At 52.2% G+C, this 20,911-nt stretch overlaps 7 protein-coding genes across 7 annotated transcripts; 2 read left to right on the top strand and 5 right to left on the bottom strand.

The window, feature by feature from the left end:
• Positions 1–193: 193 nt before the first annotated feature.
• CTRU02_203603 (exocyst complex component sec6) lies at positions 194–2,449 on the top strand (the record flags this gene model as incomplete). The annotated part of the gene is made up of 1 exon (XM_036722180.1): positions 194–2,449. The coding sequence occupies one exon, from the start codon at positions 194–196 to the stop codon at positions 2,447–2,449; it is 2,256 nt and encodes a 751-aa protein (XP_036585786.1).
• A 1,031-nt stretch (positions 2,450–3,480) lies between these two features.
• CTRU02_203602 (calcium-binding protein) lies at positions 3,481–7,415 on the bottom strand (the record flags this gene model as incomplete). Its single annotated transcript, XM_036722179.1, has 4 exons — positions 3,481–3,510; positions 3,568–7,086; positions 7,156–7,307; positions 7,391–7,415. The coding sequence occupies 4 exons, from the start codon at positions 7,413–7,415 to the stop codon at positions 3,481–3,483; spliced, it is 3,726 nt and encodes a 1,241-aa protein (XP_036585785.1).
• Positions 7,416–8,328: 913 nt separating this feature from the next.
• CTRU02_203601 (tubulin alpha-B chain) lies at positions 8,329–10,207 on the bottom strand (the record flags this gene model as incomplete). Its single annotated transcript, XM_036722178.1, has 7 exons — positions 8,329–8,557; positions 8,614–9,037; positions 9,097–9,627; positions 9,689–9,764; positions 9,825–9,851; positions 9,975–10,015; positions 10,183–10,207. The coding sequence occupies 7 exons, from the start codon at positions 10,205–10,207 to the stop codon at positions 8,329–8,331; spliced, it is 1,353 nt and encodes a 450-aa protein (XP_036585784.1).
• Positions 10,208–11,654: 1,447 nt separating this feature from the next.
• Positions 11,655–12,418, top strand: CTRU02_203600 (uncharacterized protein; the record flags this gene model as incomplete). Its single annotated transcript, XM_036722177.1, has 2 exons — positions 11,655–11,942; positions 11,996–12,418. The coding sequence occupies 2 exons, from the start codon at positions 11,655–11,657 to the stop codon at positions 12,416–12,418; spliced, it is 711 nt and encodes a 236-aa protein (XP_036585783.1).
• Positions 12,419–12,766: 348 nt separating this feature from the next.
• CTRU02_203599 (WW domain-containing protein) lies at positions 12,767–14,173 on the bottom strand (the record flags this gene model as incomplete). The annotated part of the gene is made up of 3 exons (XM_070204236.1): positions 12,767–13,300; positions 13,341–13,718; positions 13,820–14,173. The coding sequence occupies 3 exons, from the start codon at positions 14,171–14,173 to the stop codon at positions 12,767–12,769; spliced, it is 1,266 nt and encodes a 421-aa protein (XP_070061999.1).
• Positions 14,174–15,541: 1,368 nt separating this feature from the next.
• CTRU02_203598 (WD repeat protein) lies at positions 15,542–16,942 on the bottom strand (the record flags this gene model as incomplete). The annotated part of the gene is made up of 1 exon (XM_036722175.1): positions 15,542–16,942. One exon carries the CDS (start codon positions 16,940–16,942, stop codon positions 15,542–15,544), a length of 1,401 nt encoding a protein of 466 aa, XP_036585781.1.
• A 545-nt stretch (positions 16,943–17,487) lies between these two features.
• On the bottom strand, positions 17,488–17,685 carry CTRU02_203597 (uncharacterized protein; the record flags this gene model as incomplete). Its single annotated transcript, XM_036722174.1, has 1 exon — positions 17,488–17,685. One exon carries the CDS (start codon positions 17,683–17,685, stop codon positions 17,488–17,490), a length of 198 nt encoding a protein of 65 aa, XP_036585780.1.
• Between the last annotated feature and the right edge of the window lie 3,226 nt (positions 17,686–20,911).

Here is a 20,911-nt window from a genome sequence, read left to right as displayed (position 1 = left end):
GTGAACTATGTACATGCACGACACCCAGGTCGCGGCGCGCAATGCGATGACATCCCAGTTGAACGCCCACTCCGCGAGACGACTATGAACAGGCCGTGAACACCCCCCGCTCCTTACGTCAATTTCGTAAAACCCGAATATAATCGAAACTCGATAAACTGCAGAAGTTGGCCAGCCAGCTAGATAGCCCACCATGGATGCGCCCGTGCCGAAGCTCGCGGAGCTCCTCCGCCATCCAGACGACCTGGACAAGATTGCTGGCCTCAAGCAGGAGTTCTCTCGCAAAAAGGGTGCCGTCGACTCTCAGCTCCGCAGCGGTCTACGCGAGCAGCTCGAAACGACTCAGTCAGGCATGACAGGCTTGACGGACGGTCAAAAGACAGTGCAACAAATCAAGGAGGAGATGATCAAGATCGATCGCCTGTGTTCAGAGTCACAGAACATGATCAAGGACTTTGCCAGCATCAATCTTGTATCGCAGGCACATCGAAACTTTGGCGCCGTTGAGGCCATGCGCAAAAACCTCGAAACTTTCAACGAGCGCCTGGCGATCGTCGAGCGGATGCTAAGCGAGGATGAGGGCGACAAGGAGAACATGCCCAACCTGCTGCCCATACACTACGAGCTCACGCAGCTGAGGAATATCAGAGATGATGCTATGGAACAAATCCAGAGAGCGGAGGACCCAAGTCTGGAATCGACGCTTGAGGACTACTTCCAGAGGTTGGATACCATGATTGACTGGTTCGACGAGCACATCGGTATTTTGGCTTTAAATCTGATCAACTTGGTTGTCAATGACAACAACGGGCTGGTGGTGCGCTTCGCTGTCGTCATCGAGGCAGAGGAGAAGAGCGACCAGAGGGTGCTGGCATTACAAGAAGCATTGAAGGATCACAAGGAGATGGCAACGAGATTCCAGAGTATCACCGACGGTGCGAAAAAGGTTCGAGGCTATAAGGACAAGTTCACGCAGGCTATCAAGATCAGTGTTGAAGGGCAATTCGCTGAAGCCAGAGGTGAATTTCTGGACGACCCTTCAGCACTGGACAAGATTCTGAAATGGTATTTCAATGACCTGAATGCCGTCAAGATGGGCATGACCCCATTGATGCCTAAGAAGTGGAAGATTCTTAAGACATACGGTGATATATATCATCAAACGATGCACGACTTTTTGGTCGGTATGATTGACGACCCTGAATCAAGTTCTGCCAACACATTAGAGATTATCAATTGGCCAGAGAAATATTACAAGAAGATGAAGAAGCTGGGCTTCAAGCAAGATGATTTAGCACCGCACGTCATCGATTCCAGAGAAACGGAGCTAGTACGAGACTTCCGCCAACTCATCATTAAGTTCCTGGACGAATGGATTGAGCGAATATTCAATGCCGAGCAAAAGGACTTCGCTGAGCGCAATGTCGAGGGCTCAAACTTGGACCAGGATGAGTACGGATACTTTCGAACCAAAAATCTTGTCGACATGTGGCGCATGTTACGAGAGCAGATCGATGCAGCCGCCAACTCGAAGCGCATGGACGTCATCGAGGGCGTCATTGACGCTATGTTCCTACGACTGCGAGGCAGGCAACAATCGTGGCAAAAGATGCTCGACGAAGAAGCCACCAAATATGAGACCGGGAAAATACCCGAGCTGGAAGGATTTCAGCCCCTTCAAGACTGGCTTGTAGCAACTGCGAACGACCAAATTGCTTGCATTGATGATAACGAGGAGGAGAATAGACTGGCGTACCTGTCTAACTTCAAACAAAAATTCGAACCACTTGTGTCGCCGGCGTACATGGAGCGGGCCGAGGGCGAGGTCGAGCTGCTGCGCGACGGCTACGTGGATTTCAGTACATGGTGCATTACCAAATTTGTCCAGCTCATATTTTCTGTCGACTTCAAACTGGTCATGCCCGACTTCTTCACTCCGAAGTGGTATACAAGCACAGCAATGAAGCAGATGGTAGTGACGTTCGAGGAGTATGTCAACGATTACAGCCAGGTGCTGCACCACTCTCTTGTGGATATCTTCACCGAGATCTTTGCTGATGAGCTGCTTATCCGTTACCTGTCTTCGGTGCGCAACAAGGGCGCAAAGTTTAAACGCACAGACCCGTTGCAGGACAAGCTCTTCAACGACATATCCATAGCGTTCGAGTACTTCAGTGCCTTACCTAACCCCGACGTTGGGAACTCAGTTAAGCAGACGTGGCGTGTCACCGAGTACTTCCTGCAGCTCCTCACAGTTGAAAAGGATGCCCTTCCTGACACGTTCGAAAGCTTCAAGAACGCTTACTGGGATTTGCAGATGACCTGGGTTGAGGCGGTGCTGCGTTCGCGTGACGACTTTGAACGGAGTATGTTGAATGCTGTCAAAGGGCGGGCAGCGCAAATTGAGGTTAATAGGGGTCCTGAAACAATCATGAGCAAGGTCAAGTGATACAGACCTGGATTGCATTGAAGGCAGGATTCTTAGGGGGAGCAATTATGTTGCATTGATGAAGAACCAGAGAAGGAGGCAAGTTCATTCTGAGAAGAAGTGACAGGCAGCTGAATGGTGTCATGGCTGGGATGATAACTATGGCAGTGTCAATAGCAATTCTCCTATCTGCGGAAGGCGCTGGACTCATACGTGACAAAAGCATCTGTAGATTGGTGAGTGCGTCTACGTCGCCAAACACGGAGTAACCTCTGCCCAGTTTAAGGAAGCTGAAGCCGGCATAGTCAGGCACGTACAGAGCCGGTTAGATACAGATATGGCGTTCGTATAGGCGAACGAATCCAAGGGTTAGATGTGACAATCAAGGCGGCACTTCAAAACCCGCTTGGTCACTGTTCACTTGAAGAGAGACCAATCCACCGCGCTCTCAGTTAGGGCTATGGGAGGACAGTAAAACTATGGGATGGGGGCAAAACATTTGATTCATTCATGACTAAAGTTTTCATATACGACAAGTTCCCTGCTTCAGGGGAGTGTGAAGTGAACAATAAACAGACAAATCACCAGATAAGAGTTGTTTCTTACAGTTCGTATGAAAACGACACAGGGCTTGTTGTGGTGTACACATTCCAAATTTACTACATTTTACACACATAGCATATGCCTCGAGCCCCTTCCTGTCACTAACTGTTGCTGAAGCTGTACCGTTACTCATATGAGCTACCTCAGAGCTGTGTGCGGCATATGAAAGCGCCCGAGAGTTTGGCAACAACAAATCTGAAAATTGCTAGCTTTGAATCAAATATGTATATCCTACATACACATTAAGTGCCAAGGTCCAATGTGTTCCAAGTGGTGCAACGTGGCCTGGCTGAAGGAAAGGATGAACGACTTTCAAAACATCGAGGTATCTCGTCTAGGCCAAGCGGGAAAATTAACACGCTTGCTGTCATGGGCTTGATGCCACTCTGCCTCCCATAAGGAAATCCAGTTGCGCTTTTCAGCTCTTCTCAATCATTTCTTAACCGACCTTAGGATTGGCTTGCGAGATAATTGGCAGCCTGTCATAAAATCAGTCTTGGACCAGATAGCAGCAGGTTTCGCACATATCAACTTACCCTCTCCAGGTTGTAATCATACTTCTCCAATGCAAGCAGAGAGTCCTCCCTAGAGTAGCCCATACTAGTAAGGTTCTTCAAGATTGGATCATCGTGCTCTCCCCCCTGCGTTAGAGCCCGACCCGGGGTAGGTCGGGATTCTTGGGCTGCAACAGGGGTTTCCGCCGCGGCTTTGTCTGCATTGGCAGTGCTCGGCGAGTCAAGGGTGGCGAAAATAGCATCCCAGTCCTGTGCATCGGGCGCTGCTGATTCTTTTGCCGCGGCGCCGCTGTTACTGCTAGGGGCAGGATTAGGCGACACAGTTCCAAAATCGTAACTGCTCTCGTGTCCAAAAGCTGTGGATTCAGTCTTGGCTTGACTTGGAGGGGGGCTGCTGTCAAAAACAGGATTGAAATCATCAAGCCCAGACCTAGAAATTGTCTGGAAGTCGTCGTCGGCAGAGCCCTCCTTCGCATCTTCGAGGCCTTCGAAATCATCTTCAAGGTCATCGAAAGAGGAACGAGTCTTAGGTGCCGATGGCTGTGTAGCCCGAGCTTCCGAGCTCGTCAGAGTCTCCGTAGCCGTAACGGAGGCAGCAGGGGCGAGCGAAGGCCCAGAGGCTGGTACGGTAGTCGCAGAGGCTTCATCGGCAGGAGCAAGCGCCACGGCTGCAGTCACAGGTGGAGGAGACGTGGCACTTGTAGGGGCCTCCATCTTCTTCGCTTGAGGGGACGATGGGGCAAAGTCGTCATCAAAGCCGCCACGCTCGCTCGCGCTGTCGGAATCGTCTTCTTCGCGGTCAAGCTCGGAAATGGGAGGAAATTCAGAGTCAAACGCCGAGAAGGCTTTGTTTCCGTCAGCAGCAGATTTGTCCGAGCTCTTGTGCGCGCTCGTAAAGCTTGCAAAAGCATTGTCAAAATCAGCCTTAGCCTTGTTCTGGTCCATGGCTGCGAAAGGGTCAGAACCTGCCGTGTCTGCCGGCACTGTGGAAGCGTGTTCGGGTGCTGCCGCAGCTTCGTCGCTCGACGGCTTCACATCAGCCTGGGTTGCAGGCTCTGTGTTACTGGTAGAGGTCGACGTGGCACTCTGTCCAGTTGCTGTGGGTTCGACGGGGAAGGCGCCAGGCAGTGAGCTCGCAGAAGGAGCTTCACTGGGTCCCTCAGCACGAGAAGCAGGAGGAGACACAGCCCGGGAAGAGCTGAGAGATTCGGCAGCATCAGCGAATGGTAAGAAGCTCGAGCTGATTTGTCTCAATTCTGGCGGAGCAGGAGATTGATTTGCAAGGCTGCTTTGGTGGCTGGCAGTGGGCGAGGTGGGAGCAGGATGAGCTGGCAAGGAGCCCAAGCTAGTAGTCGATGCACCGGTGTGCTGTTGCTTGAAAGATGTAGGGGGTGGTGGGGTGCTGGTTGATACGGGAGGAGGGAACGCGGGCCCGAAGACATCGTCAAAAGACTTGTCACCACCGAAAGGTTTAGCAGGCGGAGGCGAAGTGAAGGTGCCCATGATATCGGTGCTTCCCGTTCTACGGAAGAATGGGTTGTTCCCGCTGGCAGTCGACGGTGCTGGGCTTGCAACTTGGGCTGATGTTGCCACGGGGGAGCTGGCATTTGCTTGTCTAGACACATCTTCGTTGCCCTTGGACAGATCTGTTATTTCGGATTGAAGTTTGTCGCGCTCACCCTCATTTGTTGCTAATTGCTTCTTGTTTATGGCAACGAGTCCCTTCTGCTGACGAGCCTCGGACTTGAGCTTTTCAATTTGAGGCTTAAGCTGAGCGATCTCAGCATTCACAGTACGGATCTTTTCCTTCAGGCTTGCGTTTTCCTGCTGATCAGCCTGTAGTGCAGCCTGAATCTGCTGGTGCTGAGTCTGCAGGTCTCTATAGGCGCCGTCCAGAGTCATACACTCGGCCTGAAGTTTCTTGGTTTCATTTCTCGATGTATTGAGCTGCACTTGCAAAGCTTCCACGTCTTTGGCTTCCTTTTCGTACATTGTACGGAGCTGCGCTAGTCTCTGCTCGAAGTTCTTCTTTTGCGAGTTGGCCTGGTTGAGGTCGTTTTGTGTAGTCGTACGCTGACCCTGGACCTCCTGCATCTGCTTAGACAGCGATCCGATTTGGTTGGATAGATTTGCTAACTCCGCAGTCTCGTTGGTTAGCTTCTTGCTGACTTCAGGATCACCATCTCCAAGAAGGTCTTCAGAAGCAGCGATAGCAGGAGGCTTGCCGGAGTTCGAATCTCCCGTGGGCTGAGCTGTGAGACCACGACCAAAAGAAGAGGACGGTACAAAGGGCTTGAACTGAGTTCCGGTAGGTGAGGGTCGGATAGGGGAAGAAGGAGCCAAGACAGCCGAGCCAGACCCGAAGGGATCGTTTGCTGTCGAGCCACCGGTGGATAGAGCAACCTGCGCAGGGGCAGGGGCAGGTGGGGTATCAAGGCCAAACAAGTCGTCGAGAGCAGACGTAGGAGCGGGAGCGGGAGCAGAAACAGGCGGGGGTTGAGGCTGGGGCTGGGGCGGAGCGTCAAAAGGTGAACCGGAGGTAGTAGGCCGTGTCTGGGACCGGAAGCTGGGTGGGATTAGGTTAGGAGGGAGCGACGTGGGGAGAGTGGTAGAACCATCCCGTCTGCTTCTCTGCTGCCGGATGAGGTACATTGCAACCGCAAAGGTGTCGCGATTCAGACGACCCTCTGAGTTGATGTCGGAGAGATCCCAGATTTGTGCCAAAGCATCTTCAGGGAGGTTGGACTGACTCAGGAAGGGGACAGCTTCCTCGCCAGTAATGAAGCCCTTCCGAGACTTGTCCAAGTCATCATAGAGTGCATCGAACCGAACCTTATCGGCGGGAGTAATGAGCCAGTCGTTTGCAGGTGTGCCAGTTGTCTGCGCAGTGATGGGAGGGCGCCCGAGAGGACTGCCTGCACGGAATTGGGCTGATCCACTCAGCTGTCTTGGAATGGCAGAGATCGGTCCGGTGCTTGTGGGAGACTGTCGAGGCGCCGTAGGCCCGCGACGTGTCGCGGCCTCATAGAGGGCGGCTGGAAGGATATTCGGAAGGCCCCTGAGGGCACCAGTCTTCATGGACGTGAGCAGGTGCATAGCAATGACGAATTCCGTCAAGACTAAAGCTCCCCGCTGCTCAGTATCAGCCAATTGCCAGATTCTACCTAATACCTCGTTTGGCAAACCCGACTTCTCGAAGATAGACTTTGCCTGGTCTCCAGGGAGAAGATTGCCAGCCTGAAGTGCCTGGCGCTCGAACAAGCCGGCATACTGGTTCACTTTCTCAGGTGTGAGAGGAGGGATTCGGATTGGGCCTCCGCCAGTGCCTTGGGCCTGGAGAGCGGCGGGGGGCGGAGGCGTGGGGGATGAGAGAGGGCCTGCAGGAGTGATGCCGTCGAATCGTGGCAGCGGGCCTTGTTGAAGAGCCAGCTCAGGCGTTGGCTCCCGTCCAGCTTGTGCATGTCCAATGAGTCGCAAAACGATGCCGAATCCAGCAGGAGTAAGGAACCCCCGGTTCTCCTTATCTGCGATCTGCCATATCTATTGTTGTGGCTGTTGTTAGCTCCTCAAGTACAACTCTCGATTACTAGAAATCAGGTCGATCCTCACTTCTCCTAGTATTCTCGAATCGAGACGGGTCTTCTCAAAGAACTTGACTGCGGTTTCGCCGGTCACGACACCAACACTGTCTGAGTCGGCCTGGCGAAAGAGCTGGCCATAAAGGCGTTTCTCATCGGGAGTTAGGTTGAGGTTTGGCGCAGCTGCGAGATAATGCCGTCGTCAGCACCAAGCGATTATTCACCTTCGCGCAACATGCCAGATTCCTTTGCCATAGCCGACTCACCTGCATCAGCGCCGTCAGCAGACATTATCGCGGCGTAAAGACCCTTCTGAAAAGGTTGTGGTGTCGCAAAGTTCGGTAGCTAGAGTCGGTCGGTTCGTAGTCCGTTTCAATACGGCCTCCGGGGGGCTGGGTGGATGAACTGTGAGCCTGGCGACACGGTAACCAACAAGTCAGATCTATGGGTGAGAAGAGGGATTGTTGTATTGATTGTAGTAGATGTAGATAATACCTTATGCACATATGATGGCCCTGCCCTTTGTTTCCCAGAGGTTTGGCCTGGCGAAGAGAGAAGGTGGCTTGCGTTGATGCTGTTCGTAGAGTATGGATGGGCTGGGGTTTGAATGGTCTCTACTAGGAAGGTCTTCAGGCTGATAATTCGCAAGCAGGCCAAGCCACCTACCTGACTTAGGTACGTACCCAGTTCTGTCAATGAGGCACAGCTGCCCCATAATAAGCTCAGACACCATCCCCCCAGCATGGCTGCACATCCGACATCTCCGCTCCGTACTTGGGTTGGTTGACGGTTGATGACAAGGGCGAACATGGTCTTATTCCATCACTAGGATACTTTCACTACTGAATATTACATCCATTGCATACTGCAATTGTGCAAATGATCATGCGGATTGCCAAGATACTTGTTCATGCACTCACTCCCATCCTCATTGGAGGCAAAGGCCTTTCACCAGTAGGAAAGACGCATTTGGTCTATCAATCAAGATTAAGTACTGGCATAATCATGAGAACACAAGTCTAATTCATCCCCGTAGCATTAAAGTTGGCTATTCTGTTCTCACTCTAACAACTGAAGTAAACACGTCATCGGCCCGTAGGACTGCTTGAACGCAAAGATCCACGACATCAGAGCCAGCACCCCGAAACGAATAGAGAGGTTGCTCAGTGACTTCCTCCGCATCCAACATCGAGATATCCACATCTTAGTACTCAGCCTCAAGGCCATCCTCGCCCTCGAGGGAATCGGCCGCAACCTCCTCGTAGTCGCGCTCCAGGGCAGCAAGATCCTCACGAGCTTCGGAGAATTCACCCTCCTCCATACCCTCACCGACATACCAGTGAACGAAGGCACGCTTGGAGTACATGAGGTCAAACTTGGTCGACAGAGCGGACCAAGCCTCAGCAATTGCAGTGGTGTTGGAGAGCATGCATCTAAAGCAGATGGTCAGCGATTTGCGAAATGAGCAAATGGTAGGGTTATGTCTTACACAGCACGGCTGACCTTGGCAAGGTCACCGTTGGGCACCATCTGGGGAGCCTGGTAGCAGATACCAAGCTTAAAGCCAGTGGGGCACCAGTCGACAAACTGGATGGTACGCTTCGTCTTGAGCGTGGCGACAGCAGCATGGGCGTCATTAGGGACAACGTCACCACGGTACAGCAAGCAGGTGGCCATGTACTTGCCATGGCGGGGGTCACACTTGACCATCTGGTTGTTAGGCTCGAAGCAAGACATGGTCATCTCCTGGACGGAGTTGGCTTCATGGGCGGCCTTGGCGGCAGAGATCATGGGCGCGTAGGCGACCAGAGGGAAGTGGATGCGGGGGTAGGGAACAAGGTTGGTTTGGAACTCGTTCAAATCAACGTTAAGGGAACCGTCGAAGCGGAGGGAGGCGGTGATGGAGGAAACGACTGTCAATAACTGTTAGTGATTGATACCGCAAGGTATGCGGCCATTGTCCCGAACTTACCCTGAGCAATCAGGCGGTTGAGGTTCTCGTAGTTGGGACGCTCAAGACCCAGGTTGCGACGGCAAATGTCGTAAATGGCCTCGTTATCGACCATAAAAGAGCAGTCAGAGTGCTCAAGGGTGGTGTGGGTGGTAAGGATAGAGTTATACGGCTCAACGACAGAGGTGGCAGTCTGAGGGGCAGGGTAGACACAGAACTCAAGTTTGCTCTTCTTGCCGTAGTCGACAGAGAGACGCTCCATGAGAAGAGCGCCAAAACCAGAACCAGTACCGCCACCGAAGGAGTGGAAGACGAGGAAGCCCTGGAGGCCAACGCAGTTGTCGGCGACACGGCGGACCTTGTCGAGGACCTGGTCAATAAGCTCCTTGCCAACGGTGTAGTGACCACGAGCATAGTTGTTGGAGGCGTCCTCCTTGCCGGTGATCATGTGCTCGGGGTGGAAGAGACCACGGTAGGGGCCGGTGCGGACTTCGTCGACAACGTTGGGCTCGAGATCGCAGTAGATGGCGCGGGGAACGTACTTGCCCTGGCCTGAGACGATTCTGTCAGCACACATAGAAAAAACCATCAACTTTTTCTAGATGAAGCATACCAGTCTCGGAGAAGAAGGTGCTGAAGCCATGGTCGGGGTCGGCCTTCTTACGCTCCTCGGTTAAGTATCCATCGGGCTGGAAGCAGAAGTCCATTAGAATCAAAAGCACATAAGACTTGGCGGGTTGATGACATACCTGGATTCCGTGCTCAAGGCAGTAAAGCTACATAGAGACCAGAGTCAGCTATCGACAAGGCAGCGCAAGTACAGGCAATGGCGATGTTGGCTGGCACAAGCAGCTTAGTCGACCCAGGTCGACTAAGCGACACCAAACCCTTTAACGTACCTCCCAGCAGGAGTTGGCGATCTGGCAACCGGCCTGGCCGACTACATGACAGAGTCAGTAAGAATATCTCCAAGGTGACCAAAGCTTGTTGTTTGTGGTAGGCAACGGCAATAGCCGTCTTTCAGCTTGTAATGTAGATGGGGGCTACGATGCGGTGAAGACCGACGCGTGGGGGCAGGGAAGATCAAAACAAAAACACACAACTTACCGTTGATGCTAATGACCTCACGCATGATGGCGACGTCTAGACAAGAATGAGGCAAGCGACTGAAGTAGAGGAGATAGACAGGACCGCAGGATGTCGAGAGCAAGCAAAAAAGAAAAAAGTTGTTTTTGCAGCTATCACGAGAGGATGTCGACAGGAGGTGGAAAAGGTTAGGTTAGACCTGGCAAGTACAAGGGAAAGAATAATAGGTGGTGCCAGGTGCTGGGCTCGTGCTCCTCTTTTTTGGTGGTGCTACTGAGTCCTTGACTGGGTTCCTCAGGTAGTCAAATTCGGGGTGGGGTGGGAAATTTGGCGCGCAACAGGGGCCGTGCAGGAGTTTTTGTTGATATGAGGGTCCCCGAATTGGTAAGCGCGTTGTTCACGTCCCGTTGTCGTGAGCATGACTGGCAAATGAGATGAGCGGATCACGGCTGCTCCGGGGTCTTATTGGCTCTCTAGTGGAGCCTCTTTGGCAGGCACAGGGCAGCCATTGGATTCGCAGGTGGGCAAAGGCCTAGTACACCGCACTTCGCTGGCTGTGAGCCTGGACACCAGGCAGTGACAGTTTGCCATGCATGAGGCAAAACTGAGGCCGATGCAATTGACCCATTCCTTACCCTTCACTCCGGCGAGATTGGTCTACCCTCAAGTCCCTCTCTAGTGTTGCTCTGCTTCATGTGCAGATACATGTCAAGACAGAGTACGAAAGGGTCTGGTTTGATGTAGCCATAAACATATTCGTTGAAGAAGACCAGCACCAACCAACCCGTATTGTTTGCAAGACGAGGCGTATGTAGAGGCAAGTCACGGTCTCGCTTACTTACTTGGCCCTAAATTGACGTTTAATTGAAAGGCAGGGAGAGTGATTTCATTCCCAGGTGATTATCTCGGATGCTGTGCAGAGCCATGCTTCTACTCCAAGGGAGGGCCTCATGACCTCCCTCACCTATTAATGACATTCAACACCAACCATCTTGTGGAAAGATAAATGGTTTGGTCAAAGCTCAAAATGGTAGCACACAAAAGAAGCCAGTCTTCAGCCCTCTCAATCTTGAGGTGGTGAATAGTGGAAACGGGTCCAATGATGAACCATGGCGGCGGGAATGACAGCCAGCCCTGATGTTTCAATACTCATGTTTGTTTCATGCAAGCCTAACGAGCACAACAAAATGGGAGCTCTTCCAGGCACCCTAAAAGCGAGGTCAATTCACAGGGGCACGGGCATGTCATTCACTCATCCCTAGACCCCTGTATAATTCACCCGCCCTCATCCTGTTTTCCGAGTCTGCGTGATCTGTTTGAAGTGATACGTACCTTGCCAAGTACCTCTCCAGCGCTACTGTGCCACTTTACCACAGTGGCTTTATCACTACAGTTCATCACTCATTAAAGGTTACACTGGGCAATCGTATTTCGACAACAATCTCTACTGTTTCTGTCCCGACGCTGATCTTGGGACGGCACTATTGCCTAGCATGCGGCCATCCCTCATTTTCGGTCTAGCAATCTGCATCGACATTGCTCAGGCCAATACTGAGAAGGTCATCTTTCTTGGGCCAGAGACTGTCAACGTACCGGCCACACCGCCCACGGTTGACGATCTCCGCTTGGATGCTCTGACTCCCGATGAGTGGTCCAAGAGGATTGATCTTCCAGCTTCTTTTCCGACTCACGAGTCTCCCTCAGGAACGGTGGCTTGGCTGTTGCTCACAAACCTCACACAGAACCAGCGATATGAGCTGAGAGTTTGTTGGGCAGCCACCGTAAGATGGCATTTGCTTTGCTATCACAGAGACCCATGCTTACAATCTTACAGCAGCCTACCATGTTCTCTCTCAACGTCTTTGAGCTGCCGGTTGTTTGGGATACGCCCGAGCTGATCTCTTCACTCGCGACATATGCATTCTCCCGCCAACCCGACCTAAACTATAGTAGCGAGGGCAAAGTTTCGCGATCACTTGAACAGGAAACGGAAACTTCACTTCTGTTCCTTCGGATCTCGGCTGCAGCAGACTACTATACGGACGATGCCAGGCTCATGACCCACGTCCAGCCCGTCCATGTCGACGTCATACTCGATCCTTATGTGTTCAATGCCTTGCCAAGGTCACTACTTCCAACTATCTTGTACATTGTTGCTGTCGCGGTGCTGGCCTGGTTTCTATCTAAGCTCGTTCTTATTTGGATTCAGCCTGTACTTACCGCTGATGGCAAGCCTGAGAAGAAGAAAAGGTTGTAAGCACGAAAGTATCGTAATACGCCTTTCTCTCCATGCATTCATGTCTTGTTCGAAACGAAAGGTGTTCTAACAACAAAATCCAACTGTCTACAAATCGGGCCCACCACCATCTCGCCGTACATCTTTGACCACTTGCTGTGCATCTCTCACCCAAAGGAAGTCAACCATGCAAAAGGGGAATATACTATCTCTGGGTAAGTTCCTCGTATGTCTGCCCGTTGAAATCCCTAAGCAGGCTTATTCGGGGACCAAAAGTCCAAAGACCCGGATTGTCGCGAGAGGTACTGAAAATCGCATCATTGCGTACAAGGCTCTTGAACAACCATGGAACCCTGCTGTGAGTAGCGTTCAGTAGTGGTTGCCATAGCCCGGCCCTTGCTGCGAAGGGTTGCTGGAGTACGATGGCTGGTTGGGATAGCCTCCTGGTTGGGAGCCCTGAGGAGCACCACTACCATAGGTTGCCGGGTTGTATCCTCCGTACTGCGGTTGCTGGTTCTGCTGGTGTTGTTGGTTTGGAGGAGCACCATAAATGGGCTGTTGGCCATATGACGAAGGAGGGCCACCGGTAGGTGGAGGTGGGTATGACTGGTTAGAAGACTGTTGGGACGGCGCCCCGTATGAAGGGTTATGGTTCGGCTGGCCCTGACTCGGCGGCGGAGGATACTGATTCGGCGGCGGCGGGAAGGATTGCGAGTGATTTTGCCCATGGTTAGGCGCAGGCGAGTGGTAAGACGACGCTCCTGCTGAAGAAGACGAGTGCTGGTTGTGCGATGAGGAACCAGGCGGCTGGTACGAAGTGGGCGGAGCCTGTCCGGAGTAACCGCCACCACCGGAAGCGTTGTTGGAATATCCAAAGTTGGTACCCTGAGAGTAAATGTTAGTCCTTCGCCTGTAAGGTATCCTGTCATGTTAAGAGACATACAGTATGACTTTGCTTGCCGCTACCAAACATATTGGCAACACCACCCATGAGAGACCCAGCAAGGCCACCATGCTGTTGATGGCTGGAGGACTGGCCGCCTTGGTAGTTTTGCTGCTGGCCCTGGTGCCCCTGTTGTCCCTGCTGCGGCTTGCTTCCGCTAGAGAGAAGGCTTGAGGCCAGCGCACCTCCAATCTTGCCCAGGGAACTCTTGCCACCACTGCTGCCGCTGCCGCCGTGGTTGCTACCGTGTCCACCAATACCACTAATCAACTGGCTCGCAAGGCCGCCGAGGGGACTTGACGAATTACCATGACTGCCTGAGGACGAGCCATGACCCGAGTTCTTGCCGCCACCGAGGAGCGCGTTCATGGCCATGCTCTAAGAATAGACGAGTCAGTAACCGAGCAAGATCAATAGCAAACACGTGTGGGGTCGAGTAGCTCGCGAAGCAAAGGGATCGCAGTGAACAAAGAACATACTCCTAGGCCACGGTCTCCAGTTGGACCATCTATCCCTCTCGTGTTTGTGTTGTCGGGCGGCATGGGCGGGTTCACAGGCTCGAGAGTGCCGTCGGCGTGTCGCACAGTCTGGCTGCCGTCGGGATGGGTAATCAGCTCGGGGTGAGGAACACCGTAAGGATGATCGGAAGGCTGAGAAGGAGTCGCGCCGGTCGGGGCAGCGTCGGTCGGCACCTCCCACTGAGAAACGCCGGTGGAAAGCTGCACAAAGTAGTACTTCTTACTCGAGCCATCCCACTGGGCAATCCAGCCAGCAGGGAGCTGAGGCGGGGCAAACGTGGGGCCCTCTGTGCCCGGCGAGGTCGGGCCTGCCATCAGAGTGTGATTGGAAGTCGCCGGGTTGTGCGAATGGCGGAGGGAAGAAGAGTAGATGCTGAGGCGGACGGGACGGTGTGTGGAAGTAGTCGAAAAGTTCGACGGATGTGTTAAACGCGAGGAGCGGCGGGGGAGGGGGGGAAGTGGACGAGGGTAGGGTGCAGTGTTGATGTATAGATATGTGGTGCACGTATTGGCTGCAAGAGGGTGGCCCCCCAGGAGTCCAGGGTCGTCTTATAAGGTTGCGGAGGGGCCCAGGCTCTAGACCGTCTGGCTTGCCCTTCTGTTCGAGGCCTGGACAGCTATAGACACGGACACGAACGAACAGACATGCAACGAGAGGGAAGAACGGAACCACAAAAGAGCCAATATGAGGCGACGTGGTTTGGTGAACAAAGGCTGAAGGGGGTTAGGCCGAGGTGAAGACTCAAGGAAGAGGATGTAGGGTATGGTTGGTACTGTCAGGCGGTGGACGGACGCATGGATATCAAAAGTTTGACCAAGTATTACGCTGAGGCTGCGGTGAGAGGCACTTTAGAATTGGGTACACATGAGAGCCTATCCTATTAATGGCTACTCCAGCAATTCTGGGTCGGAAATGGACAGGACAGAACGCCAGAGATGCGTGTCGGAAGGGGGTTAGACCTCGTCTTTGAACGCCGCTGGCGGTGGAGTCACTGGAATCAGCTGGTGACAGTGCCCTGATGCTGTCTCGGCTCGATCCATTGGCTTCATTTGCCTTCAACAGGCAAAGAGGACTGGAGACGTGAGCAGAGGTGGTGAAGTACTGCCTCCTCATTCGTCTTTTTTTATTTTCCCCTGCGCTGACGACAGCCTGGCACAGCCTCAGCGAAATTGCTGAATGATAACGCCAACTTTCACTCACCTTGCGCTCCCCTTTTACCCACTCCTGCACCCCATCTATCCAAGCAACGCCCCAGGCTCCGTAGCGGGCGGCCTCACTACAATTAACAAGGTACAGTAAGTACAAACCTAGGAGCTAAGCCACGAAATTCGGCTGGTGTGTACTCCGACCATGACATGAGCCACAATATACTTAGTGGCTCAGCCTGTGTTGACAGCATCTTGCGACAAATCATGGCACTCAATATCCAGATGACATTTGCATACGCAGGCAAGATGCTAATCTTTCATCACTTGCAGCGTTATTAGTTAGGCTCCGGCTCAAGTTTGATTTCCCCTTGGCATTTCGTTACAGGTTAATTGACTTATCATGGCAAGCCTTCTCTTCTGCAGACACATCTTCCCTTGCACTGAGAATGGATGGCAGCGAGGTTGATGGTGGCTTCCATTTTGTATCTAGATATGCATGCTTTCGACACCTTCGCCGCCCATTCAGCTTTATTTTTATGTCGATGCAATAACCTGCCATGGCCGAACTAGTCCTTCGTCGCCCGTCGTGACCAGCATCTCCTCTACCCCTTTGCTCTTTGACCCTGCATCATATCTCTTGCACCAGGTAATATGGTTGATCTCATACGGGCCATGAGCGTTCGGGACAGTTGCTTCCACGCGCCACTTGGTCGAGTCCACCGGCAGATCGATGGTTGCTTTCTTGGTGTCTCCGTCCGTTACTGCAGCGGCCTTCTCCTCTGCGCCCGCAGCACCATTTTCTGTGCTGCTCAGCGTGGTATCATTGACTGCCGCGTCCTCATTTTCGCTGTAAACAGCAACCACACCGTCACTACCAGTGCTAGCCAATAGCCCCGTGGCCGCACTCCACGTCACAGAATAGATGTCCCGCGTATGAACTTTGGGTAGAATGGCGGTGCATACCCACTCCTCCCGAAGCGACCTTCTCATAGTATTGGGAATGCCACCAAGCCCCGACCGTAGGCCTGCCCCAGCACCGGCACTATCCTCCCCATCGTCCTCCTCCTGCAAACTCCATATCCGTATTGTTTGGTCAGCTGAGTACGTCATCAACCTTGGGAACCCATTGTCCGCCCTCGGCTTCTGCTCCCATTGCACTCCCCAGACCGTACCGTCATGGCCTTCCAACACCGCTACACAAACCCACTCACCGTCACCATCTTCTCGCCATATACGAACTGTATTGTCGTAGCTGGCACTTGCAAGGACATCAGCACTGTATCTCCTTCGTGAGTTCCGCCCAGGGACGTCAGGGCACCACGCGATCCCTTTCATGTCGCCGTTGTGTTCGTTCAACACCGCGACAGTCTCCCACTCGTCGTCACCCTCCGAAACGCCCACGTCCTCCCATATCCATACTGTCTGGTCCCTGCTGCAGGTGGCAAGGTATGCGCCAGAAGGTGCGAAAGAAACGCCTTTGATTTCTGAATCGTGACCTTCTAGCACCAGTGTGAACTCCCAGTCTTTTTCACTGTCGCTATCTCCATCCCCATTCGGGCGTTTTGGGGCACTGAGGTCGGTTTCGAGGGACTCTGTGGCCAAATCATTACCGGAGAACGGCAGCTCGCCATCCCAGCGCCACAGGCCAGCGGTCGAATCAAAACTGCCGGTGACAAGGCAGAGCTGGTGAGGGGGAAGGTTGGGTTTCCAAGCGACAGAGCGAACGGACCGGGTGTGGCCGCCGGACAGAGTGCTATGAGAGGAGAGAGAGGATAACGAGTACACCGTTACTGACTTGGAGTGTGCAGTCGCGAGAAGTGGCAATGTTGGGTGCGGCACCGAGCACCAGGCGCGTTCGTAGAGATCGGGCTTGAAAGGCGGGAGAGGAAGGACTTGAACCGTTGAAGGCGGCGATGCCTCCGCCGATGGAGGCATTTTTGACGGCGGGGTCGTTGGGAAGTTTTTGTCAGACTGCAGACTGTGATGCCGCGGGAACAAGCCAAACCAATAACACAGTCACCAAGAATCGGGGATTGGTCAAAAGTGGAATGCAACCCGCTTTCAACGATAGGTGTTGTTCACTTTGTAATCGCTCACGCACACGCGAGATTGGATGCATTCAAACTGCGATGTAATGCAGGTGCAGATAGCAACTTAAGTGATGCAACACCCCACCATGCCGCTTTGCAAATGCGATCATTACTCATCTACAGGGGTTTCTGCCCCGCGGGCCTCGTTGTCGTAGACTAGAAGAAACGCGGGCAATCGTTCTTCCAGTACGAAGAGGTCTTCTGCGCTGATCTCCACAAGATGGTACGGCACACTCAGCCTCAACGTCCGGAATCAGTCGCATGTGCACAGCTCTATTAAACGACGACATCTCAAATTATTCTCTCAAGAACCAGTAGGAACAGCTTTTAGGGTGCATTATGAAACTATCAACCGCAAAGCATGTGTTTGCATTACATGTCTAGAGGTACTTAAGGCTCGGAATACGATTCCGCTTCTAACTGATGTACTGTCCTAAATTGTTGACTAAGTTGTACAGCAGGAACTGGTCGCATACTCGCGGCCCTGAAATTTGTAACACATTGCGTGCTGAGTTTGCTAGATCTCGACGGAGCATCTGATACGCCCTGTTTCTGTCCTGCCCAGAGGTATCCTAAAGAAAAAGGCATTCAAATTAAGTGACACCAAGAAGAAATTTTTTACAAGTGATTGCAGCTGTAATACATTATGTATAACAATAGACGACCACATTGACCTGCAGAATAATCTCTGACCTTAGTAAATGGAGATTCTAGGCAAGTTTCATTCCTTATTTAAGAGGGGAAAAAAAGGAAGGGAAAAAAAGAAAGCAATTCGATCGTTCGGCTAAGGGTGCACCTTACACAGTGGCTTACTTGATGGAAGTGAAACTTGCGTAGGCTCTTGGATCAGATGCCAATTCGGAAAGCTTGCCGTTCAGATCTTTGATCCGAGGAAGCGAGGCGGCGTCCCCGCGATGCAAAAGCAGGCTCAAAATTTCGGGTTGTCGCTTGAAGTATATGCCCATTGAAAAGGTATTGCTGGGCGGCATCTACGTCGCCTGCTGTAGTGGCAAGTCACGCGAGGCGATTTTTTTTTTTTTTTCACCTTCCAGCCCGAATAGGGATCGCCTAATGGATCCAAGATTGACGTAGTGGTTTGCCTGTGTTTCTTTGTGGTCGACTTCTATCAAACAAGCATCGGAGTCTGTTCCGAAAAAGAGAGGAAAAGAAGATAAAGGGGGATAAAACGGAAAGGCCCGGAGGTTCTGGTGTCCATATTTGGACAAGTTTTGCACGCCGTCGTTTGGTTTTGACCTTGCGCGGATCTAGCATTAGCTTAGGAGACGAATCCTCGGCGCTCACCAAGACAACAGGATATCTCGGATGGCTGACCCCGCTCCGATAGAAGGAGTGACCCAAAGAAGCTACGGATCAAGACGTTTGGCTTTCTGCAGACCTGGCTGGTCATTTTGCAATCTTCACAGATACTACCAATACGTTCGACAACTAGTTGATTAAATTTTCCAAGCTCGACTCATTTCAAAGTCGATAAAAGCCCACGAATGACTTTTTCTTCTTCCCATCCCCTAGCAATGGCACTAAATGAATCAGAACGTCCACTACATTTCACTAGGGGAAGCATATTCTCTCAGCTTCAAGAGACGAATTTGGTCTTCAGGTGTCACAACCACATGGCAGATGAATCCGGTCAGCCGTGTTCCAAATAGTCTCCCTGCTAGTGGCATGTTTACATCTCATGTGTAAGAAAGGAAAGTTGGGAAGTAAGTACCGCTGATGATAGGTATGAAATACTGTTGGAAGGCTCGACCGACGGCTTGCCCGCAGGGTGAGAAAAACCGTAGTGCAGATGGATCGCCGCTGGGAGTGTAAGAAGAGGGGATTGGGAGTGGTCAACCGAGAATCCTGCTCCCGGACGCAATGCTAAGGAACCGCTTGGCTGTAAGAAGCCATATCATCACAAGACTCGTGACCTTGCAGAAGTTAGGTGTACATGAGTTGTTTTCATGAACAACCTCGGCAAGGTGGGTACCTCTCTGTTCTGTCTGTAGGTAATGCTTGGTCTGGCACTATCTAGTATACTTTGCCAATCTTTGACACAGGAAACAACGCGAGGGAACGGGAGGGAACCCCGAGAATGGGAACGTCATGGAGTGGCCTGACACCGTCGTTCGCTCTTGGAATCCAGGGTCACCGTCGCCCTTGCTAGTGGCGGATGAAAGTCTTACAGCCGACATTTGACCTCCTCTTTTCTTTCAGCTTACGTCCTTCTTCCAAATCCCCTGCCGTGCCCCGCAAGACCCATTTGAGCCGCCCACGGGGAATCAGAGAAGGATCATTTACCTGGATCGTAAGGGTCACGGAATGATTCCGAGTGTATATTCACCGCATAACCTTGACAGCGGACCATGGCATTGAGTCGATACGCCATGGCAGTAAAGCATGTGTGTGGCTTTACTATGGCTTAGGGTTGTTTCCTATATGTCTCCATCACTGGTTGCTTCCTGCCTTTACTTTCAAATATTCTGGTCTTGGGCAAGACTGGGTCAAAGTCCGGTCCAGGAATGACGGTGCCTTGCGCATGGAGGGCCTGCCAAGCTACTACTAGTACAACCCACATTGTGCTCGGTATACTTGGCAGCTTGCATAGCTCACAGGCGCCTCGGTAGCCCTGTGCGCGCCTCCTGCTGGATGTAGGTAGCCTAGACGAGCTAAATGTGCCTCTGTGGCGCTTGCTAGCGCGCCCTGTGTCCGATACACATCAGTTCGCATCCGTGTATGACAAAAAATAGATATCAACCAGCAAAGGACAACCGCATCCTTTCGTTAATCTCGATAAGGGGACCGCTCTAATGTGGAGATGGGTGGGAACCCCCCAGTCGGTCGAGCTGTATTCGAGGGTTTGGGGGCCGTCGTGGAAAGGTGCTAGAATTTTGACTCCACAGTTGCCCTTTCAGTGAAACAAAACAATCCAGGCTAGCCTTTTGACGCACCAGGGAGGAGGTTATCAGCAGGACTCAAAGCTCCGTATTCAGTTGAGGTCCAGGTTGGTGGCATTGGAGGGGGAAAAGAAAGGGCCATTGGGTAGCGGGTTCGGCGGTCAAAGGGTGCACACATCATGGATCAACCAACCAATAGGATTTCGTCCGATTTTTCTAACAAAATTAGATGGCAAACCTATCTTACCTCCCTATATCTGTTCTAAGGGAAGCATGGACATCGCCTACTACTAACTCTTAACCCTTCATCTAAAGTATGTCGTTACCAGCAGCTAGCTCTACCTCTGGCAAGGCCAGGCAAGGCCAGCGTATGCCCCCAAGTATCATTGCGAGTAGTTTGAGGTTTCTTATGCTGCAGAGCCATCTTGTCCGTTGCTGCATATTACTCAAGTTGGTGTTGTTCAAATGGGATTGAATGGTGCTCGGGCTGGCATTCCTGAGCCAACCGTTGCTCTAACACACTGATCAGTGGCGTCGGGGCTAGTCGCTTAGTCGACGCCTCCTGAGAATTTATGAAAGTCATTGTTGAACGAGTCTGTTGTCCTCCTGTGCTCCCGAAAGTCGGGCAACGACACCTAGCGGTGGTCGCTCCCTTTGGTCATGCCATGTCTCATGTGACTTACTCTGTATCTCTACTGTGAAGTCACACTGCCGCAATACAAAACTCTGCTTTCTAGGTACCTTCTCCTGCATGTCTGCGACATTCCCATGCACCAAGCTGATGAGCTGAAAAGCTCGTCTTTCCCTGCGTTGGTCTAGCCAGAAATGGCGGGATGCCGTTTCTTTTTCACTTTGCCAATGTCTTATGAGAAACCGGGTGGAGATTCCTCAAGGTTAAAGTTCTGTCAAACTTCTCA

Source organism: Colletotrichum truncatum (genome assembly GCF_014235925.2).
Source record: "Colletotrichum truncatum strain CMES1059 chromosome Unknown Contig_0002, whole genome shotgun sequence".
In the NCBI taxonomy this organism is placed as follows: domain Eukaryota; kingdom Fungi; phylum Ascomycota; class Sordariomycetes; order Glomerellales; family Glomerellaceae; genus Colletotrichum; species Colletotrichum truncatum.
Note: the sequence above shows the minus strand (reverse complement) of the source record. Positions and strands in the feature narration are given on the sequence as shown.